This window comes from Oryzias latipes, chromosome 21 (assembly GCF_002234675.1).
Source record: "Oryzias latipes chromosome 21, ASM223467v1".
Lineage (NCBI taxonomy): Eukaryota > Metazoa > Chordata > Actinopteri > Beloniformes > Adrianichthyidae > Oryzias > Oryzias latipes.
The window spans coordinates 12,643,366-12,665,717 of NC_019879.2; the positions used below are offsets into that span (position 1 = coordinate 12,643,366).

A 22,352-nucleotide genomic window follows, 5' to 3' on the forward strand; every position below is an offset into this window, starting at 1 on the left:
AATAAAACAATACACTATGAACATTGTTGATAAAAAAATACTTCAATGAATCTATAATGGCAAGCCATATAGGTATGAGTAAAGATAGATCAGTGGAACAGTCAGTGGAGATTGTATCCAGAGGTCCTGATTTCAACACTAGGTGTTTTACTATTTTTTTTTTTTGCTGCTTTGCGTTTATTTTCTTCATGTGATTTGTATTTTGCTGTGTCAAGCACCTCTGACAGAAAATGTCACATGTGGTGTTTTTTTACGTTGTTTTTTCTAATCATCATTAACAACATTGTTTTGTTTTATGTTTTTTCATCATCATTTCCACATTGAAGTGTTACAAGGAGCTTAGTTGAAACATATGTCGATATACGTCCAGTGTAGTTTCAAAGCCCTGACTGGGTGGTTAATTTTTTCCGGCACGATTACATGAACCCGTAGGAAAGCTTCATGGGGCTTTTATTCCCATCCCTAATTGAAAGTATTTTGTACACATTTACTAATAAAACTCTCAACTCTCAGCCACGTCGGACAAATTAATTTCACCTTCAACAAAAATGGAATACAGGAGCTTTCAAACACGCGGGAGGCAGATTATCTGTTCACGTGTCACGGCTGAAAGGAAGGAAACCCAAGAGCAGAGAGGAATCAGGCTGAGACTCAGGAATGCGCTTAGGAGCAATTTAATACTAACAGAAAGTGCCACAAGGTGGGATCACGAAAACACAAAAACTCCTCAAGAGAGGGAAAACTGCAAAAAGTAGGGATGGACAGTTTGACACGGCGCTTCGGCGCGCGGTTCACCTTCATGAAACAGAGTGTTTCGGCACAATGTTTCGGGGCGTGTGTCAACTAGCGCAGATCACGTGGTGGATGACGTCTGACGTGCCAAATGCTTCGTTTGGTCGAACCACGCTTCAGATGTCACTTGTGTTTTGAACAGTTGGGCGCGCTATTCTCTAGAAATGCGATATGAATCTTAAACGTTTCCCGACCAGTTCCATTGTTTCCCCGAAATTTGAATCAGCATCAGTTCATTGCACTTTACCATGGCTCCTATTAAAAACGTTCTGTGGCTCAGGATCATTTCAACTTGGTTTTTCCTAATAAAACACTACATCACGAACGTTGTGTATCAAAAAAAAACACTGCAATGAATCTATGATGGCACGCCATTGACTTGTGAATAGAGATAGCTCAGTGGAATAGTCAACGGCATGTTCAGTGAGAGGTTTTAGGTTCGAGTTTGGCACTATACATTTTCTTTATGCGTGTATTTTTTTCTTCATGTGATATGTATTTTGCTGTGTCAAGCACTTCTTACAGAAAGCGTCACGTGTTGTTTTTTTTAAATCATCATTAAGAAATTTTTCTGTTTTACGTTTTTTCCTTATTATTTCCACATTGAAGTGTTACAAGGAACTTTGTTGAAACATATGTCGATATACATCCAGTCCGCCACCAGATGCCGCTGCTCTGTGTGGTTTCGAAGCCCTGAATGGGTGGTTCATTTTTCCGGCACAATTACACGAACCCCAATGAGGCTTCATGGGGCTTCTATTCCCATCCCTAGCAAAAGGTAAAAATGGAACAACTAAGCAACGAAAAGTTCAGAGGACAAACAGACCTCATTCGCTGAGCATGAAAACCACAGAACTAACTGGGACACACTGACACTGAGGACTGAGTAACATCAACTTAAATAGGCATGATTGACAAGTGCAGGCAGCTGTGCACTCCTCCACCGAGAGGACCAGACAGGAAAGGGACTTGCCATCCAGGAGGAGCAACAGTTGACCTGCAAAACACAGAGGCAGTCAGGAAACAGAACAAAAAGAACACCACACTGCGTCATCATGAATATAAAGGAAAGACCTGTTTGTCTTGTGTGCTGTGCTAACGTGGCAGTAACAAAAGAATATAACACAAGAAGACATTTTCTGAAAAGGTTAAATATTACATATCAGTTGCAGTACATTTTTTCAATTAATATTGAGTTTGGCCTGTGACTTTACTTCACTGTTCCATTTTTGCCCACTGTATTTGAATTTGACACCCCTGGTTTAGATAGTCATAACAGTAATTTTACCAATTGTTTCAGAGCTCAACATAAAATTAAATGAGGGGGCAACTATTTTAATGGATGTTTTATAAACAGTGCCACAATAACGCATCACAGTTTGGAAGTAAATTGCACAAACCTGAACACGTTCATTTAACTCAGTTAAATGAGTGCGTTAAATGTTTATGTTCTAGAATCTTGTGAAACTGATCTTTACATCTTAAATTTTCTCTCCCAGTCACAAGGAAGCGCCTTGTTTTAGGCTGATTTCTGTCACCCTGATTCTGTAATGAACATGATTACCACAAGAGGGCGCAAGCACCATTCCTCGCTGTGCTTTCTTGCCACTTGACTGGAGAAGATTTGTAGCTCTCGTTTTCAGGAACATTACATCATCATTGTGTAAACCCACCCACATGCACATGGACACACACACAGCAGAAGCACACACATACCTCTACACTGCACACATTCACACATCTGCACACTCCAGCTCAGTCAGTCAGGGAGAGCAGATCTGAAATGGCCATCTATTGTTTGCATCTAGATGGAGCACAAAGTTATGGGCATTTGATGTTGGGAGGTGGTGAGGTGAACAGGAGGAGAAAGAGGAGGTCTGCTGGCTGCAGGATTCCATCACTCTTGGCAACCGTTTTGGAGTTACCACGGAAACACTGTGCCATGTTGTCTGCCTCTCTTTTGTCTTCCTCCATCCCTCTGCATTTTTTCTCTCACTCTCTTTCTCGCTCCATCTCGTCTTAATCGCTGGGCGACCTCCTCCAGGCGTTGCCACGGCGATGCTCTGGGTCCGCTGCAGACCCGTTTGAGCACAGAACAGAGCTGTGTGCTGGTGAAGGAAGTCATCAGCTGAGCTTGTTCTTTTGTCTTATCCCCCTTTGATGACCTTTCACCCCTCCACTTTTCTTGCTGTTTGAAGAGCGTCGATTTGGATTGGCCCAGCAAGTCAGCTGACATCACATAAAGTTGGATGAAGTTGGGGGGAGTGAGGCACTCTCTGCTGCAATCAGAGTTGATGTTTTCATGACTCGGTCGCTCTGAGTGGCGTCCCAGCGCTTCACAGAGACCAAATAAAGCTCTGTGAACAAACCTTTAGCAAGATGAATGAGGAGGCGGAGGAGGCGCCTGAGAGGATGCTGGAAGCTGAGGAAGAGACGCTGTTTGAACGCTTTGCAACAAATGAAGAAAATTTAGAGCTGAAGACAGGAGAGACGGAGGAAGAGATGGAAACTGAGAAGACTCAACAAGAAGAAAAGGTGCAGCAAAGTGAAAAGTTGGAAGAGGTGCAAAGGAATGAAGGACTGCAGGAGGAGGAGGAGGTGCAGAATGAAGATGCAACACTGACAGGGGAGCAGGAAGCTAAACGGGAGCTGAATCAGGTGGACCAACACAGTGCAAACTTGGAGAACAGAGAGGGGGTACAGGAACCCCAAGAGGCTGAGGAGGAGGAGCAGGAGGAGGTGCGGGGTGACGAGATGTTACGGTCTGAGAAACAGCTGTGTGAAAGGCAGCAACTGCAGGAAGAGGAAGTGCAGCAGACTGAGGGGCAGCAGGACTTTGCAGACACTCTGGAGCCGAATCACAACAGCCAGGTCCTGATCCGACTGAGAGGAATGTGAGTAAACACAGTGGGGTGCTGGTGTGATGTGAAAATGATGATGATGATGCAGGTGCACAGTTAAAAACTGGTGGTGATGTTGTGAGGACTAATGACTCAGTCAGCGTGGCCACCTGGTCTCCATGGTGAAGCTGGTATGGAGCGAGCATGGAGGCAAAACAAATGGCAGAAAATTAGCTGTGAGCGGGTGGGTGTGCGAGGTTACTGAGCAAAGAAAGAGAGCGAGTGTGTTTGTTTGTGCTGAGATTTGCATGACTGAAATTTTCACAGCGGCAGATTCTTAGCGGGGGAGCGGGGGCAGACATCTGCCTGCATCCGCAGCTCCCGCAGCAGATGTTGAAGGGGAAAAACATGCCTTTTCTGTTCCTCACTGTTGTCATGGCAACGGCAGAGCGTTGCGATGCAGCAAACTCTTTTAAGGTGGACGGATCAGCTGTGAGACGAAGACGACGCAGGGATGAAGGCAGAGTGTACGCGCACAGAATGATTAGCAGCGTGGAAGCCCCAGAAATTCTCACATAAAATGATGCTCAGTGGTTTGTGGTTCTACACCTGATTTGTTCCTGTTATGCACAGGAATTTGTTTTGCTCATATCTTCACATTCTCTTTTTTTGATTTATCACTATAATACAATCAGTGCGCCTTATCTCTACTATTCACCACTCTTTCAGACATCTCTGTTGTTTACACACACACAAAGATTGGCAGCTGAGCGTCTAGGCTGCCCCATGGATGTTCTACATCAGTGGTCCCCAACCCTTGGTTCGCGGACCGGTACCGGTCTGTAAGACCAGGAGTCTTTACTCCAAATATGGATTTAGTGTGACAGTTGTTCCCAAACACCATAATAATAACAATCAGCAACCGGTTGTCTAGTAAAGGATGCTGCTAGTAAAGCTGCTTTAATGGTGGATTTACGTTTACTTTTATACTTTTTTCTTAATCCGTCCCAAATCTCATTATTATTTAAACGATTCTTATAGTAAATGGTAAATTACATATTTTCATTTAGCGCTTTACTTCCTTCTTAAAAAGCCTACTGTATGCAGAAATAAGTTTAAAACAGCTACAGAGGATGAAGATAGACTTTATTCTTAAAAGTTATGAGAAATTGGAAGCTAAAATGAAACTGTTGCTCACTTCAGCCTTGTACGGGTCAGTCTGAGAAAATATTTTTTGACAATAAACTGTGTTCTGACAAAAGTTGTGGACCATGGTTCTGTATGATTTGATTCTGAGGCTTCTGCATTGCAGGTTCTGGATGGGTTTTATAATAAACGTTTAAACTTCACCATGTTAAAGGTTGATTAGATTTTTATACCATTTAATGTTCTGGAGTGCTCACGCCATTTATGCACTTTCTGCTGAGGCAACTCATTCTCACCCCAACTCGCCATAATTGGACACATTGGTAGGGAACCTCTCCATGTCACGTATGAATGCTTTGGGTGCTGCCTGCTCCCGTTTAATGACTTTGGTAGAGACACAAAGAAACAAAACAGAAGAGATTTTTCTCATTTTTTCCCTTATACAGTCTAAAAGCAGTGCTTGATGCGTTACTTTCACTTAAAATAGCCCGCATTTTTGTTTATATATAAAACAGAAATTAAAGCAGAATTATTTTGTATGGTTGACTCAATCAACAGCGTTTCGGGATCCTTTTTTCAGCTCGTTGAAAAATGACAAGTTGGGCTCAACCAAAGCGTCGATATGTGACGTGTGTGTGTTTGTGTGTGTGTGTGTGTGTGTGGGGGGGGGGGGGGTCCTACCCATGTGTCAATATATGGAGAGTTTGGGTGAGACCATTGTTGGCTGATGTTGAGGCTGCTGATATAATCTGTGGATGTTCATGTCTGGATTTTCTTTAGAAAATGTAGTATAACCCTGCATGCTAGGACTTCACCCCATTTATCCTTCCCTTTCTTCCCCTTTTGAATACCGGTATATACCTCCACCAGAAAAATACTTTTCTAAAATGTCCATTATAAACACAGTGGCTCATAAAAGCATGTGTGCAAGCCACAATATGAGCATAGCACAATAACAGCTATTTCATTATCAGATGTTTCAGCCGCAGGGATGCTGGAAATCCATTCTAGTTGTGATGCAGAGCAAAGCTCGAGTCATTTATTCATACAGATGCATCGTAGCATTTTATTTACAGAGTTAATATTTAGTGTTACAGTTGCTGAGAACAGCAGCAGTGAAATAAATTACACACTTTTGTAAGATTTGATGTCATTGTAGAAAACATTGAGAGAAACAATATGGATTCGATTTCATGAAGGTAAAATTGAATTAGTATAAACGTTTTGCAACAATTATTTATGAGTCCACTGTCTTCTGAAGATAAAAATGTTGATAATTTATTAGATACATTTAAATACATTCTTTTTGGCAAAATTTGTTCCAACGCAATGCATTGTGGTCTATATTTGTCGATCTAGTGAGCATCGATGCACACTGGTTTTTCACAGAAGCTTCTGGGAAATTTCTAGGGCACTCTTTGGAAATTGTAGATTCGGACAGCACTACAAGATGGCGAATGCACTTTATAGTGCACTATTTAGGGCTTTGTGTGGAAATTCAGACATAACTTCAGTCTGACACCGCTACACGTCAGCTACCTTAGAAACGTTTGCCACATTAGCGTATTGACAATACCTGCAATTTCCAATCTTGTTTACAACACGTAAAAAAAAAGACTGACACCACTAAAACAAAAATTAATGTGACTACGCCAGAGTTTTTCTACCAGTGTGATTTAGCCGCAGCTTTAGCTCTGTTTTCAGAAAAGTCCCGCCCCTTTAACTGTCTCCACCAATCATACTTGGAGGCTTAATCATACATCATCAGTCTGACCAATCAGAAGTGGTTAAAGTCCTCACTTCCATGTTCCAATGTAGCTCGTAAAGTCTGTCAGTTCCAACAAAAATAACAACTAAAGCTCGTCTTTAGTGGTGTAGCTTTCCAAAGAATCCGCTGTCAGACTGTGGAAAAAGTGAACAAAACAATGAAGCTCAGAGAATCGAGTCTGTCTGCCATCTGCGGCAGTTTTCGCACTACATCTCCCATGATGCATAGGGTTAGAGTGACAGCGTCTCAGTGTACAATGAGTCTTCCCTGTTAAACGTCATGAAACCACAACGAACACACATCAAACAGAATTTAAATCTTCTTGATGAAATCAGAGGTCAACAGTTTAGTTCTCCTTCAAGGTTTGTGTTTATTAACAGCCAAACATCCCAGAGTTTGGTCCAAGTCATCTTTCTAACTGAAACACTTTTCTGATAATGTCTGGATGGTTTTATTTGTTAAACTTAAGAAGAACTAATAACAACATTTAAGAAACAGGATTAAGGTGAAGTGAGCAACAGACACAATTAAACTAAATTCAAACAATTTAATTATCTAAAAAGAAATAAAACGTTTTTGTTAAAGTTTTCAAAGACTTCATCTTTAAGACGAGAGAAAAACTAATAAAACTTCAACATGTTCTCTTTTTGTGTAGCTACAGAAAACATAAATATAATGTTATTCTTTTTATCAAACATATTGCGATCATACAATTGTTCAAAAAACTAGAGTTGCTTTTGCACTAACATTGAAATAAAAAAATAAAAAAATAAATCACAATTTCTGGGAGGGGTGACAGGAAGTCGATGTGGAAGGGACGGTGAGGGGGAGGCTGGAGCAGGACGGGAGGGTTGGTCTTCCATCTGGACGTGGCCTGGTTCTTCAATTCCTGGCTGTGTGGAATCAGTAGGTCGAAGCAGATTGGTGATGAGGTCGTCAAGGGGGAGCAGGCGTGAGAGGCCTTCATCTTCCAATGACTGCAACTTGTCACTTCTCAGATAGTCAACAATCGAGTCGTACAGGTCTATGTCATTGGTTTCATCAATCAAACCTGTGGTGGTGTTGTCATCGATGCAGTGGTAGATTATTTGAAGCTGATTTGTGTTCAGTCTTGCAAGCTGTTTCTGGATCTTGACAATCAGCGACCGCCGAGGTGCATTCGTGGCCATGACTTTTCAAAGGTGGCAGAGACTCTCTGGATGACACGTGGCTGTAGCCTTCCCTGAAGTTCTGGGCACCCTGAATACTGTGCTCGCACTCTTCACCTGGCAGTTGCTTCCACGAGAATAATCCCGGACGAGCCCCCAATTGTTACCGGCGCCAGCCCTAGGGGTAGCTGGGCGGTAGTAAGTGGCACACAGATAGGGTGTCTGTGTTGCCAAAGGTAGTATGGCTGTGACTGTGGACAAATCCAAAACACGTCTGATCAGGCTTCAGCTCATTTAATACCGGAACTTCATTTAATGACAATTTCACAATACCCAGTACTCCATATTTCTAATAAGTAAACACAGTAGAATTTATTAATATTTAACAATGGTCATAAAGACGAATATAAAATATTCCAAAATGATAAACAAAGAAACCCAAATTCACAATAAACAAAATAATTTGAATCACAGTGAGCAGAAACGTTACTACACAAATAAATTTAGCTGTTCATTTAAACTTTTCCCTGCTACTGCACTGAGTCCACATACACTCATGTTATTCGGGCACATCAAAGAGACCGTAGCACTAAATGGCGGTGAAACAGCGGCGGTAGAACACTTTTAGAAAAATACGCCTTTTATAAATGTAGGAACATTCATTGTTCTTCTCCAAGAATCATGCATTACTTTAAAATTAATCACAACACTCCTAATATCACATTTAACAAAAATAAAACAACATACCTGTGGACAAATCCAAAACACGTCTGATCAGGCTTCAGCTCATTTAATAACGGAGCTGTGCCTGCACTTTCTTCGTTGGTTGTCCACAGCGGCATAGCAGTACCGACGGCACCTCCTACTGGTGGCCATATGTAACACACCCTACTCAAACAAGTGTTTTTAAAATATCAGAAAAAGAAGAGGGGGTTATTTTCTCTCACTGTTTTTTATTTTATTTTATTTTTTTAACCTACTACACATGCCCAGTCTTAACGGGGCCTAATGTTCAAAGAAGCACCCTGAACAAATGGAAACAAGCTAAGTCAAAAAAGAGCAGAAAGACATTCCAACTCTCTACAAGCCTACAGGTCTAATGACTGGAATAAATGCATTCTACATAATGAATACAAAATGCATTTCTCAGGTGAAAATCAATTTTCCAACTTTTCCTTTGTTGTTGGACTTTTTTCTTTCTACAAAGACCCAGGCCACTGCACTGTGATTTAATAATGTCAAATATGAAGGAATACAAGGAAGTCTGTCCAAAGACGAGATCTTTTCCTGTTCCTCTTTAGCTCATTTATAATGATTGAATCCAGTAATGTGATTACTGCTGTTTCAGTCTGATCTGGTATTGTTGCATATAAAGAAGCTGAACACCTCAGGAAAGGAGGAAAACAGTGAAATCCAATAACTGAGAATAAAGCCTCTGTATTCAAAATGCAAGGCCATTATTCTACTTAAAACAGTTTGGACTCTGCAGCTCTTTAACTTTGGTTCTGCTGGAATACACGTTACTTTTCTCTAGATAATAAAGTGTCACGGAATGTCAGGAGTTCATCCATAGCAAGGAAACTTTTTCAACTAAAATTCTGCTTTATTTTCGCAAGATTTCTTTTTTACATTCTGCCACCTTTTCTCGGAAATTTTGTTTATTTTATTAGCTTTAAATTCAGGAATTTCAGTTGTAAACTAAAGCATCTAACAGTCCATTTTTCCAGTTAATGTTTTTATTAATGTAATTACTGAGTGATTTCATTAATCGATCTCATTAAGTAATTGCTAAACAAAACTCAACAGACTAGACTGAACTAGGCATCCCTGCCCTTAGACCCTCTTTCTCAGTTAGGAAAAACTCCTAAAAAATGTATTCTGGAAAAATGTTATATTTCTTCAATAACATCAAGACTGCACATGGAAATCAGCCTGTGGCTAAAATCTGGCATTAAATTTTAATTGTTCATTAATGCAATATGCCTTTCTTAAATAACTATTTTTTTATTTCTTATTTATATATGTGAATGGAGCTGTGAAAGAAAAAGCCTGGAGCAAGATCAGGCCTCTTCCAGCTGTGAGTACATGCAGAGTCTGTCGTGTAGCGACAGTCCAGTGTTAACACCATGTGTTAAAGAACACATTGTCATGATACGGACGTGAGTTCAGAATGACCCAGATGCTGGAACCCGGAAGGAGGCTAGGACTCAATGGTAAGTTTCAAGTGGTTTAATCTGAAATAGGTCTTGACAGGTTTATCTCTAGTCAAAGAGCTAAGGCTAGCTGGAGAAATCTTGAGGAGAAATTTCCTTGAGGGAGTTCTGCGGCGTGGGCGAGGCTTGAACCATGGCGAGGAGAGGCGGCTGGCTGGAGGTTTCTTGAGGCGGATAAACAGCAGCGTAGGAGGACAGCGACCAGGTGAGGATCCAATAGGTTTAAGTCCTGAAGCAGAGCGAAAAAAACACTATGAGCGTGAGGCAATGAGACGTGAGACATAAACATGAGCTGACCAGACTATGCACCATAGGAGGAACAACGAACTGGCACCGGCTGATGATCCAGGAGGAGCTTATGAAGGAAGGTGTAGATGAGGTGAGTGGATCCAGCTGGTCGCGTGCACACAGGAAGGAGGGGGGAGGAGGGAGTAGCTGCCAGGCCATGACAGTACCCCCCCCTCAACGACCGCCACCAGGCGGTCCAGGGCGACGATCAGGATGGGCAGCATAGAAGTCGTCGATGAGGGTATGGTCCAGGATGAGCGAACGCGAGATCCACGAGCGTTCCTCCGGACCATACCCTTCCCAATCCACCAAGAACTGGACCCCGCGACCCCGACGCCGAACGTCCAAGATCTTGGAGACAGTGAAGGCGGGGGCCCCATCGATGGTACGGGCGGGCGGCGGGGAAGTGGACGGCGGGCACAAAGGGCTCTCGGAAACAGGCTTGATCTGTGACACATGGAATGTGGGGTGTATTTGCAGAGCCGCCGGCAGACGAAGTCGAACACAGGTCGGATTGATGACCCGGTCGATAGTATATGGCCCAATGAACTTGGGCGACAGCTTGCGAGAGGACGCCTGGAGAGGGACATTACGGGAGGACAGCCACACCCTTTGACCTGGTTGGTATTCGGGACTCACCCCCCTGTGACGGTTGGCAATCTGGCGGTTATTCTCAGCGGTGCGGACGAGAGCGGCCTTGGTCTGCAGCCAGATCTCCTGACAGCGCTGCAGATGGAGCTGGATAGAGGGAACCGCCAGATCCAATTCCTGGGAAGGAAACAAGGGGGGTGAGTAGCCCAGCGAGGCTTCAAAAGGTGACCGTCCCGTGGCTGTAGAGGTGTGGGAATTATGGGCATATTCTGCCCAAATCAGATACTTGGACCAGTCAGCATGGTTCTGAGCTGCCAAGCATCTGAGGGCAGCCTCTAGCTCTTGGTTTGCCCGCTCCGCTTGACCGTTAGCCTGAGGATGGTACCCTGAAGTCAAACTGACCGTGGCCCCCAGGGCGGAGCAGAATGCTTTCCAAACTTGGGATGTAAACTGGGGGCCACGATCTGACACGATGTCACAAGGGATCCCATGATGTCGGAAGACGTGGTTGACGAGGGCGTCGGCGGTCTCAGTGGCAGTGGGAAGTTGAGGGAGTGGAACAAACTGGGCGGCTTTGGAGAATCGGTCTATGACGGTTAGTATGACCGTATGGCCCTGTGAAGGTGGGAGTCCTGTGACAAAGTCCACAGCAATGTGGGACCAGGGACGGCTAGGGATGGGCAGCGGCAGCAGGAGACCAGAAGGAGGTTGGTTAGACGTCTTGGAGCGAGCGCAAGTACTACAAGCAGCTATGTACTCCTTGACGTCACGTTCCAAGGTGGGCCAGAAAAAGCGACGCTTAAGGAGTCGAATAGTCCGAAAAACCCCTCCGTGGCAGGCGAGACGTGAGGTGTGACCCCAGGTGAGGACCTCGGACCTGAGGGAGTCTGGAACATAGAGGGTGCCAGGAGGGTTTGTGATACCGGCGGGGATCTCGCTCTGGGCCTGCTGGACCCTGTTCTCAATCTCCCACGTGAGATTGCCTATAAAACAGGACGTTGGTAGAATGGTGGAGACAGAGTTGTCGTCAGACCTGGAGTATTTGCGTGAGAGGGCGTCTGGCTTGACATTACGGCTGCCTGGACGATATGTGATGGCGAAGTTGAATCGATCAAAAAATAAGCACCACCTGGCTTGACGGGAGTTGAGCCGTTTTGCACTGCGTAAATATGCCAAGTTCTTGTGGTCTGTCCAAACTATAAATTGTTGTTCCGCCCCCTCCAGCCAGTGACGCCATTCTTCCAACGCGAGCTTGATGGCTAGCAACTCACGATTGCCCACATCGTAGTTCCGCTCAGCCGGACTTAGTTTGCGGGAAAAGAACGCACAGGGCTTAAGTTTCCCCGTGCCGTCCTCGCGCTGGGACAAAACAGCGCCCACCCCCGAGTCAGAGGCGTCGACTTCCACAATGAATTGCTTAGCCACGTCGGGTTGGATGAGGATAGGTGCGGAAACAAACAGGGACTTTAAACGTTTGAAAGCGGCATCAGCGGCAGAGTTCCAGACAAAAGGGCGATTGATGGAGGTGAGTTGCGTGAGAGGGGCTGCAATACTGCTGTAATCACGAATGAAACGGCGATAGAAGTTGGAAAACCCCAGGAATTGTTGGAGCTTCTTGCGGGTTTGTGGAGTCTCCCACTGAGCGACAGCCTCGATCTTAGCGGGGTCAGGACGGATATTGCCAGCTTCGATAATATAACCCAAGAACGGGACGGAGGACACATGAAACGCACACTTCTCAGCCTTGACATACAACTGATTGGCGAGAAGCCGTTCTAGGACAAGACGGACATGATGTTCGTGTTGTGTTTCATTGGAGGAAAAAACAAGAATATCGTCAAGATACACGAAGACAAAACGATCAAGAAAGTCCCTGAGGACATCATTTACCAAACGCTGGAACACTGCGGGGGCGTTGGTAAGCCCAAACGGCATCACAAGGTACTCGAAATGGCCCAACGGGGTGTTGAAAGCCGTCTTCCACTCGTCACCTTCGCGCATGCGTACAAGGTGGTAAGCGTTCCTGAGATCAAGTTTCGAGAAGATTTTAGCATGTTGGACAGAGTCGAAAACAGATTCTAATAATGGTAGGGTGTATTTATCCTTGACCGTGATCTGATTCAACTCTCGAAAATCAATGCATGGTCGCAACGTCTTATCCCTCTTCTCCACAAAAAAAAACCCGGCAGCGACTGGGGAAGAGGAAGGACGTATGTGACCCAGGGAAAGAGCCTCCTGAATATAGGCCTCCATGGAGCTCTTTTCAGGACCGGAAAGATTGTACAATTTACTCTTCGGAAGAGGAGCTCCATTTAGCAATTCGATAGCGCAGTCGTATGGTCGATGTGGCGGTAAAGCACTAGCCCTAGATTTACTGAATACGGAACGTAGGTCATGATAACAGGAGGGTATGTTAGACAGATCTATTTCTTTATCGGGTCCTGAGTCAGGTAACTTGGTGAGGGGAACAGCAGACTGCAGGCAGTTTGCCATACAGAAAGTGCTCCAGTTGGAAATGCGAGACGAACTCCAGTCAATACTGGGATTGTGCTTCTGAAGCCAAGAAAACCCGAGAATTAACGGCGTCTGCGGACATTGAGTGATAAAGAAATTATGGTATTCCCTGTGGTTACCGGAGGTAATAACGAGAACCGGACCGGTGCGTTTGGTAATGCGTGAAAGTTGTTTTCCCCCCAGACCTGCAGCATTAACAGCGTTATCGAGGACTTCAACCGGGAGAGAGAGTTCATGAACGAGACTTTGATCCATTAAACTATGTTCGGCCCCAGAGTCAACAAGAGCTTTAAATTCAAAAACTTGGTTCTTATTGCAAATCTTGACAGGAACGAGTAAAAACTTGGAAACGTGAGAAGGTTCAGGGTCACCCCCCCGTGGCCCGTCCCTAAACGAGGGGCTTCTGGAGTCCAAACGAGCGGTGCATTGAGAGACCTGATGGCCCGCCTGACCACAGTATAAACATAACCCCCCATCACGACGCTTCTTTCTCTCCTCTAGAGAGAGCTTGGAGTGGCCTATTTGCATGGGTTCATCAGTTTTGACGGGGGGCGAAGCTAGGCTCGCTGGAGCCGCCAGGGGTAAGTCGCGAACGGGATAGTCAAGGGACGGAGGTGGCTTACATTTCTGCTCAGCGAGGCGTTCCCGGAGGCGGATGTCCGACCTCAGGGCGGCCGTGACAAGTTCTTCGAAAGTGCCTGCTTCGGGCTGGGTGCAAAGATGATCCTTAATGCGCTCATTCAGTGACTGGTAAAAAATCCCCTTGAGTGCGGGATCTGGCCATCCAGCCTCGACAGCAAAAATCCGGAAGTCAATGAGATGTTCACTCACCGGACGGTTACCCTGCCTGAGACCTAGCAACCGTCGGGTGGCTTCCTCCTGCTTTCGAGGCCGGTCGAAGACGAGGCGAAACTCTCCCAGGAAGCGTTCGAAAGGGAGATGCGAGATAGGATGGGAGGCCAGGAAAGCTTGAGCCCATTGCAGCGCCTTACTACGGAGAGAGTTCACGATTAGTGAGATACGAGTGTGATCGGCTTGATAATACCTGGGGGCTTGTTGGAAAATCAGTTCACATTGCAGAAGGAACCCTCCGCAGGCAGAAACATCCCCGAAAAAAGGTTCCGGCTGTAGTCGAACATTTTCCGGGATGAGGGTGGAAGCGGATGTAGCGTTGTTGCCGGAAATAGGAGGCGGAGCAGAGACTGTAGGCCTTGAAGTTTGACCAGAAAATTCATTAAGAGTCCGAGTGATACCGTTGATGCGAGAAACCAGATCCTCTTGGACAGACGTAATACGAGTGAGTAAGTTAAACTGAAGTCCCAGAAAAATACCTTGTTGGGTAACTGCATGGCGGAGCCCTTCCGGGTCAGCTGGGTCAGAGGTTTGGCCAGTTCGTTCTGTCATGATACGGACGTGAGTTCAGAATGACCCAGATGCTGGAACCCGGAAGGAGGCTAGGACTCAATGGTAAGTTTCAAGTGGTTTAATCTGAAATAGGTCTTGACAGGTTTATCTCTAGTCAAAGAGCTAAGGCTAGCTGGAGAAATCTTGAGGAGAAATTTCCTTGAGGGAGTTCTGCGGCGTGGGCGAGGCTTGAACCATGGCGAGGAGAGGCGGCTGGCTGGAGGTTTCTTGAGGCGGATAAACAGCAGCGTAGGAGGACAGCGACCAGGTGAGGATCCAATAGGTTTAAGTCCTGAAGCAGAGCGAAAAAAACACTATGAGCGTGAGGCAATGAGACGTGAGACATAAACATGAGCTGACCAGACTATGCACCATAGGAGAAACAACGAACTGGCACCGGCTGATGATCCAGGAGGAGCTTATGAAGGAAGGTGTAGATGAGGTGAGTGGATCCAGCTGGTCGCGTGCACACAGGAAGGAGGGGGGAGGAGGGAGTAGCTGCCAGGCCATGACACACATGCTGTTAACACTGTTCTTGACCGCGTGTCACATATCCGGTGTGTGTGAAGCATAAGGGTGAAGTAAGTGAGACACAGGCATGTTGTACGTATTTTTCCTTTTATCAGTCCCCCCAGAACCCAGACCTTTATGTAAGGGGCCCATTGGTGCTGTTCACGTTGAAACAAGCACACGCCTTTGGGTGTCCTACGGGCACTTGCATATTACCTGCACACCCCGTGCATGCAGCACTTGCTCGAGTTCAGTAAAGAGCAAATGCGTGGAGCTAACCAGAGGCTAGGCCTGCACAATAAATTGAATCGGTTAGTTCAAAAGGGGCCTAAGTCCACAATTTTTCAAAATAGAGATATTATATGTTCTATGGTCTTGAAGGGAAAAACTATCTGATTATGTGCAAAAAGGTCCCAAGTCTGTTGTAATGTATTGACTATGCTTGACATTTAAAATGCATTAAGTGCAAAAATTCCTGGACTTGGGCCTCTCTTGCATGGGTTTTGCTTTATCCCATAAATGGCAGCACTAGTTATCCAATATGGCAGCGCCCCTGTTTAATTTAGGAAGGGCCCAAGTCCAGAGACTTTAGTTTGCTAGCCCTCTGAAATGATAAAAGTGAGGTGTTTCATATTATAGCATTTGTAAGCTATGAACTGGTGCTAAATCATTTTTTGCTGTATTTTTCTTACTGCCACCATGTATCATGTCTCATGCTCCCCTGACAGCAAAGGTTTTACTCAACATTTTGTGATTTTCTTTGGGTTTTTTTTATGTGGAAATATTCTTTTCAATCATGTAACCAAGTCTTTTCTCATTTATTTGATGTTCTGCATTTTCAAAGTCTGCTTTTACAACTGACATTTATTTTTTAGTTACCGGTAATTCATTCAGAAAAGTTTTGGGAATTTTTCCTGGAAGGCTTTAAAAACAATTCCCACTCTCCAAACATAAAAACCTCCATAAACACTCAGCAAATCAGTCACAAAATCCAGTTTTGTGTTTGTGTTAAGATGATGTCAGCCAGTCCTTATTTCCTTCAGATCGCACAGACAATGGGTGGAGGTTCACAAGCAGAAAGTGAAGAAAGAAAAAATTGTAAAGTTTTTTTTGTCATCCTCTTTAGTTGCCATGGTAACAGCAGGGCAGTTCAATGTCTTTGCTGAAAGAGACAAAACAGAACAAGCTTTTAATCTCAATGTTAAAGTAAAATGTTCCTGATATTCAGTCTTTAATATAATATTTCAAATTTACCTGATGAATTGGTTTCTTGTAATTGAATGTTGGATTTGCTTAAAACAGATCACAGGTAAAAATATTTCAGGCTGATCATTACGGGCAGTTCTTTCACTATAACAGAACAAGACTCATGCAGTTTGTGAAGATCAGTCACCTGAAAATGCAGAAAAATGAGCAAGCCTGCATGACTGAGCTGCTGAGTAGAAAGCCCAGTCCTCTTCAGATCAGACGAGACGGCGGCTGCAAAACTGATCATACATCTGTACAAAAAGACTGTGATGCACAAAAGGACAGGGAGATTTGAGTTACATCATCATTGGCAATTTTATTTTGCTATTATAATCTTCCTAAGTTTCTAAAATAAATATTGGCTTTTGTCTTGGTGTCAGAACGACAGGTATTGATGTAGTGTGCATAGGTGGAAAAATCATTTGAAAAAAAATGGCAACTCACCCTGCAGTGGTGCACCGAAATGAGAGCTATGTCAAGAAAAATGAAACAGATTTGACATGCTCACTCTTATCGCAGTAAAGAAAACGAGGATGGGAAATTAAAAAAGGACAAGGCATATTGAAAGGGAGAAGGAAAGTATTTTCCTGGAGGCGTCAGCCTGGAAAAGCCATCACAGAGTGATGAGTCATTTTCCAGAAACTTTCTGTCTTTACCTGCCATGGTATGTTGCAGTCTTTTTATTTTCTGACCACGCGAACAATGCAGTAATGTGGTTCTGCTCAGCGGGCCGTACCCCTGCATTTTAATTTAGTCCTGATCTGCCCACGCAGGCCAGTGCACAATCACCAGCCAACCCTGAAATAACAGGCTCCTGCTGTCACATGTCAAAGCTGAGACGTGTCGGAACTGTGATTAGCTGCTGCGTTCAGTGTCCACAGCCAATGGTGGTTAATTTGAGACCAAGTGTGCTGTTCAAATAGCCTTTATGCACATTTGGCCTCCTGTCTGCACGAACTTACATCCCCAAAGCACTTTATTCTGGCTGAACAGTGCATGTGTTCATGCTTTTATTTTGTTGTTTGTGTTGCTCCTCCATTGTGGCAGATATATTAATATACGGATAACTTGAAGAATCTGCCTCAGTTAAGTCATGGAAGCTATGAAAACATTTGACAAAAAAACACATTTTAAATTTTGTTCCAATTCAAAGAAAAATATTTTAGAAATGTTTAAAAATGTAAGAGTCTTCATAAAAATTCATTAGCCAACAATTAAAACAAATCTTGTTATAATGTCACAGACTTGTAAAAAATTCAAGAATAAGAAAGTTGCATCAAAATAACGGAAAATAAAATGGCAAATTTAAAAGAAAATGTGTTATGGTTGGATTTCCAGCCATCGTCCATACATGCCTTGTCTTGTGCAGGGTTACGACTGGAGCCAGTTACAGTTGCCACAGGGCGAAAGCGGGTGCACCCTGGACAGTTCAGTCCCTCACAGGGCAGGAATTAATTCAACATTTTTATAGACTCACTTGTGTTCTTGAGCTTTGGGTTTTTCCAGAAGGTAACACAGTTCCATTTTTCTTTATCTGCAGGTCCATTGCAGACAGAGACATGGAAGTAAAGCTAAATTTACACAGCACTTGCCAACGCAACGCATTCAATTAACCCATCCAATAAAATGTCTATGTAAATGCATGTAAGTGCAGAATTCGGGCTTCTGCAATCAAAACCCTCACATTCACACATTGCTAGGCACATTTCAAAGACCTTTTTTGAGCTCTACAAACAAAATGTGCGGTCATTAAAAGTTAAATCAGTTGAACTTTGACCAATCAAGGACTCAGATTTGGTAATATTGTATTGATGGTGTCCTTTTAAAGTACGGACCATATAAAGATTTATCATGGAGGAGAAATTATTAATTGTGGTTTGTGTCCGTCCGGAATCAGACGACACCAAGTCTTTCATGTTTCAGAATGGAGCTCTGGAGAAAAAAGCCTGGAGAGCAAGATTCACCAGATTTACACCACATTTTGCACATTTTGCACCTACACTCTTCAACTGTAGTGGGCTGACATGAGCTAGTATCGTTGAGTCAATCCAGTGTGAACACTGTATGCTAAACGCATGTTCCAGAACGAATGACACATGCCTGGTGTGAATGTAGCATCACAAACCTGTCTGCCAGTGGGCTGGGGACAAGAAAAGATGCAAGAACATGTAAAGACCAGCAATAGAACAATTTTCATTGGAGTTGGTCAATCCTAATGAAATAGGACAATTATAAAGAAAATTAAGATTAAACTGTGTATTTCTTTGTTCAAATTGTTGTGAATCAGGAATGGATGAAAAAAGTCCTTTTGAAGAAGCTTGAAGTTGTCACATACAAACTACAATCAATGGGCCACAGGGTCCCTGATCCGAATGCAGGTTCAGTCAATGCCAGTGGTCCCGCCCACAACTCAGAGGAGAATTTCTAATAAACTCCTGCCAGTCTGCAGGAACTATCTCCAAGAAAACGACACAGCATCATTTTAATTAGAAGACCACTGAGAAGGCTTTTACAGAAGATCAAAGGATGATTGGAGTGGCACTTACTTTAAACACAAATGATTGCAAACACTCTGAAAGTAAAGGAACAAGGAGAAAACAGATAAAACAGAAGGGCTCTTGTTGTTTTCAGGAAAAGTGTGCGGTGATGTAAATTACTTAAAAATGCTAAGCTCATTGAGTCAGAGGTATGAAGAAAAAAACAAAAGCATGGCGCATGGCGCCATGCATGGCGCAGATGTGAAATCATATAACCATCCAAACCTACTGTTTATTTGTCTTATAGCTGCATTTTGAGGGGAATTCCACAGAGTATTCCCCTCTTGACTGCATTCACAGAGGATTCACAACATTTGTCCTGCAGATCTGACATCAAAGCTGAAGCAGCTCCAGCCTCGAGGACTCACTGCCGCTGAGGGCAACAAACAATTTGTCTCAAAAAAATCAATTTTAGAAAAGCTCGTTAATTTCTCCTCCATCTTTTTTGGCAGCAGCTGTCTCTCACTGGCGATGCTGAGGCATGCTCGGTTTCACATATAAGTTATAAAACCAAAATATGATTATGTGGAGCAGCTTTAAACTGCAGTATGGTGGCAGAGAGTTCTTTACTTAGTGGAATAGGAAAAAAAGAGACTTCCCCTTGGCTCCCACATGCTCATATTTGCTTTCAAACATTTAATTGATGCCATTTTTTCTGTGCAAAGATCCCCTACAGCGCAAGCCAGCTGAGATAAACCGCGGTGAATTTAAATGCGGAGCTTCACTGAGTTCAGTGTCAAGCCTGGAACAATAAAGGAATGAGAATTGAAGAGCTTCGACAAATGATTTGAAAAAAAGGGGATTGCAAAGCCAGGCAGGGTGAAACCAGCCTGCTCTGAATACGTCTGACTGTGCAGCATTTCAACATTTTTGTTTGTTGAAAGGTTTTCAGCTTTGTCTTTACTGTTTTCAGTGAGGCTTTTCAGAACAACTATCAGATGCTGGACAACTTTGCTTTGGGTGTAGCCTTTTAACCCTATACCCCTTTAGCACCAGAGCTGTCGCTGGTGACACCTAAATGATACATGCTCTTTGACATTTTGTAACTACGGAGCCCGTCTCCTGACATGGAAAAAATAAAATATGTCTCGTTCCCACAAATTAATATCTTGTACCCACAAATTAATATTCTGCTCCCACCAAATAATATTCCGTTCCAACGAAATACTATTTCGTTCCCTCGAAATAATTAATTTGTGCAAAATAAATAATTATTCACGTCATAAGTCATTCATAAAGATGAATATGCTCTCCATCCTGCCGCAAAAGCCGCTTTCGGCAGTAACTTCCGTGTCTCTGACCTACATTCGTTCAAGAAAGGAAAAAGAAAAATAAGAATGATCAATTTATTATTGTCTCAATGAATTTAAGAAAAATATCATAATATTTAGGATGCCCAAGCTTTGTGCTTCGCCATAACGCAGCGATTCTCCGGACATGGCTCCGAGCTCCGCCGCAGAGCTCTTTTGCTTGTCATACCGTCATTCAGGCAGTTGGCTGCCAGCTTCGGTATGGGATATTGTAGTTTAGGGTGGAATAGGAATAATATTATTCAGGACTTGTCTTTTATTAACATACTCTTTAGCATATCCGTCTTTATGAATGACTTATGACGTGAATAATTATTTCTTATCACTATGAATTATCACAATTTAATTATTTCGAGGGAACGAAATAGTATTTCGTGGGAACGGAATATAATTTGTAGGAACGGAATATTAATTTGTGGGAACAAGATATTAATTTGTGGGAACAAGATAATTTATTTTTTCCATGTCAGGAGACGGGCTCCATACGACGGAGTATTAGGGCCACCAAAAAAAAAAAAATTAGAGCCACCAAAAAAAAAAAAAAATCGTAAATTTAGGAGATAAAAACTCGTAAATTTACGACTTTTTATCTCATAAATTTACGACTTTTTATCTCATAAATTTACGAGAAAAAAGTCGTAGATTAAGGAAAAAACACCGAAGTTGTCCGTTTATCGGAGCCTAGCTTGAAGATGAAGTATGTGGAGCCTTTTGTGAAGCTTCATTTCCGGATTATTATAGGTTTAAAACAAAGAGATTCTGAACCTTTTGGCGACTCAAAATCAGATTATTTTCCGTGTAGCAGTCTTTCCGGGGTTCAGTGTCAGTAAAGCGGAGTTTAATATGTAAAATAAGGAGCTCAGAGACACGTTTGGGTGTAGACAATCGCTGCAGCCTTTATTCTCCTTTTCATTCACATATCCTGAAGTTCATTTGTCTCATTACGTCATGAACCTGTCATCCCAACACCAATGCGGAAGTAAACAGTGTTACAAACGCCCCCTCCTGCAGATGAAATGTCCCGTTTCAGCATAAAACAATAAAGAGGAATGAAAATAGTGTTTTATATTAGCTTTGGAACGTTGAAAATGCCAAAAAAAAAGTGCTCCTCCTTTTGTGTGACGGAAGCGTCACACAGACGTAGAGTCTTGTCTTTGGTGGAGGAAGAAAGGATTCAAGCGAACAGCTGCAGGGACACCGACGACGGCTTCATCGGGCTGCAGAGATCCTGCAAACCAACCATAAATAAATAAAACTTTAATGAATCGTAAATCAAACAAATGACCTTCCAGACATTTGGAACGTTATCAATAAACATTCAGCTCACCTGTTCAACAAAGTTTAGTCGGTCTGCTCTGCTGCTGCACGGCGTTCACCTGCTGCTCTGCATGCTAACTTCCACTGTAATCTCCTAAAATTACGACTTTTTTTCTCCTAAATTTACGAGTTTTTATCTCCTAAATTTACGAGTTTTTATCTCCTAAATTTACGAGATAAAATCTCGTAATTTTACTTTTTTTTTTTTTGGTGGCTCTAATTTTATTTATTTTTTTGGTGGCCCTAATACTCCGTCGTAGCTCCGTATATAACTCCTTGATCGTTTGTGCAATCGACATGAAACAGCTGATCCTGACTCAGAGAAAATAACTTTATATATCGATTTTTGCATATTAGCATAAAGCCGCTTTTTTCTGCGACAAAATCAGGTGATTTACGTTGATTGTGTTAACACCACTTCTTTATAGTGTTGCTTTTCTAAACTTTAGAGTCTGCTGGAATTACTTTAATTCCGTGAACAGGTGAAGAGTTACATTCGAAAGAATGTCAACAATGAAGCTAAAACCCATATGTTAAAGGGTTAATCCTGTGCAGCAAGTCTTCTTCATTTGTAGTACATGCTGCTGTAAATAGGACTCGTGCACGTCAACGGACACAACACATATGCTGCGGTTCTAAAGATAGACACTGAAATACTGAGCTGTGTGCCCATGGCAGAATCCTGGCAACAGAAATGTATTTGAGCGGACATGGAGCCTTTGAAAG

At 43.2% G+C, this 22,352-nt stretch overlaps 2 protein-coding genes and 1 long non-coding RNA gene across 3 annotated transcripts in view; 1 reads left to right on the plus strand and 2 right to left on the minus strand.

Annotated features, from left to right (window-relative positions):
- Nucleotides 1-2,542: 2,542 nt before the first annotated feature.
- Nucleotides 2,543-22,352, plus strand: part of LOC101168903 (calcium/calmodulin-dependent 3',5'-cyclic nucleotide phosphodiesterase 1A) — a 69,255-nt gene continuing 49,445 nt past the window's right edge. Inside the window, exon 1 of the mRNA XM_011489502.3 lies at nt 2,543-3,686. Within this exon, the coding sequence (XP_011487804.1) occupies nt 3,172-3,686 (515 nt within the window). The 5' untranslated portion in view covers nt 2,543-3,171. The remainder of the gene's footprint in view (nt 3,687-22,352) is intronic.
- Nucleotides 10,319-15,072, minus strand: LOC111946731. Its single transcript, XM_023950748.1, has 2 exons — nt 14,132-15,072; nt 10,319-10,963 (listed from the first exon to the last, which is right to left on the minus strand). Exons 1-2 carry the CDS (start codon nt 14,702-14,704, stop codon nt 10,370-10,372), a joined length of 1,167 nt encoding a protein of 388 aa, XP_023806516.1. The 5' UTR covers nt 14,705-15,072; the 3' UTR covers nt 10,319-10,369.
- LOC110017364 lies at nt 16,009-16,721 on the minus strand. Its single transcript, XR_002872472.1, has 3 exons — nt 16,608-16,721; nt 16,469-16,506; nt 16,009-16,376 (listed from the first exon to the last, which is right to left on the minus strand). It is a non-coding gene; the product is annotated as an uncharacterized LOC110017364 (long non-coding RNA).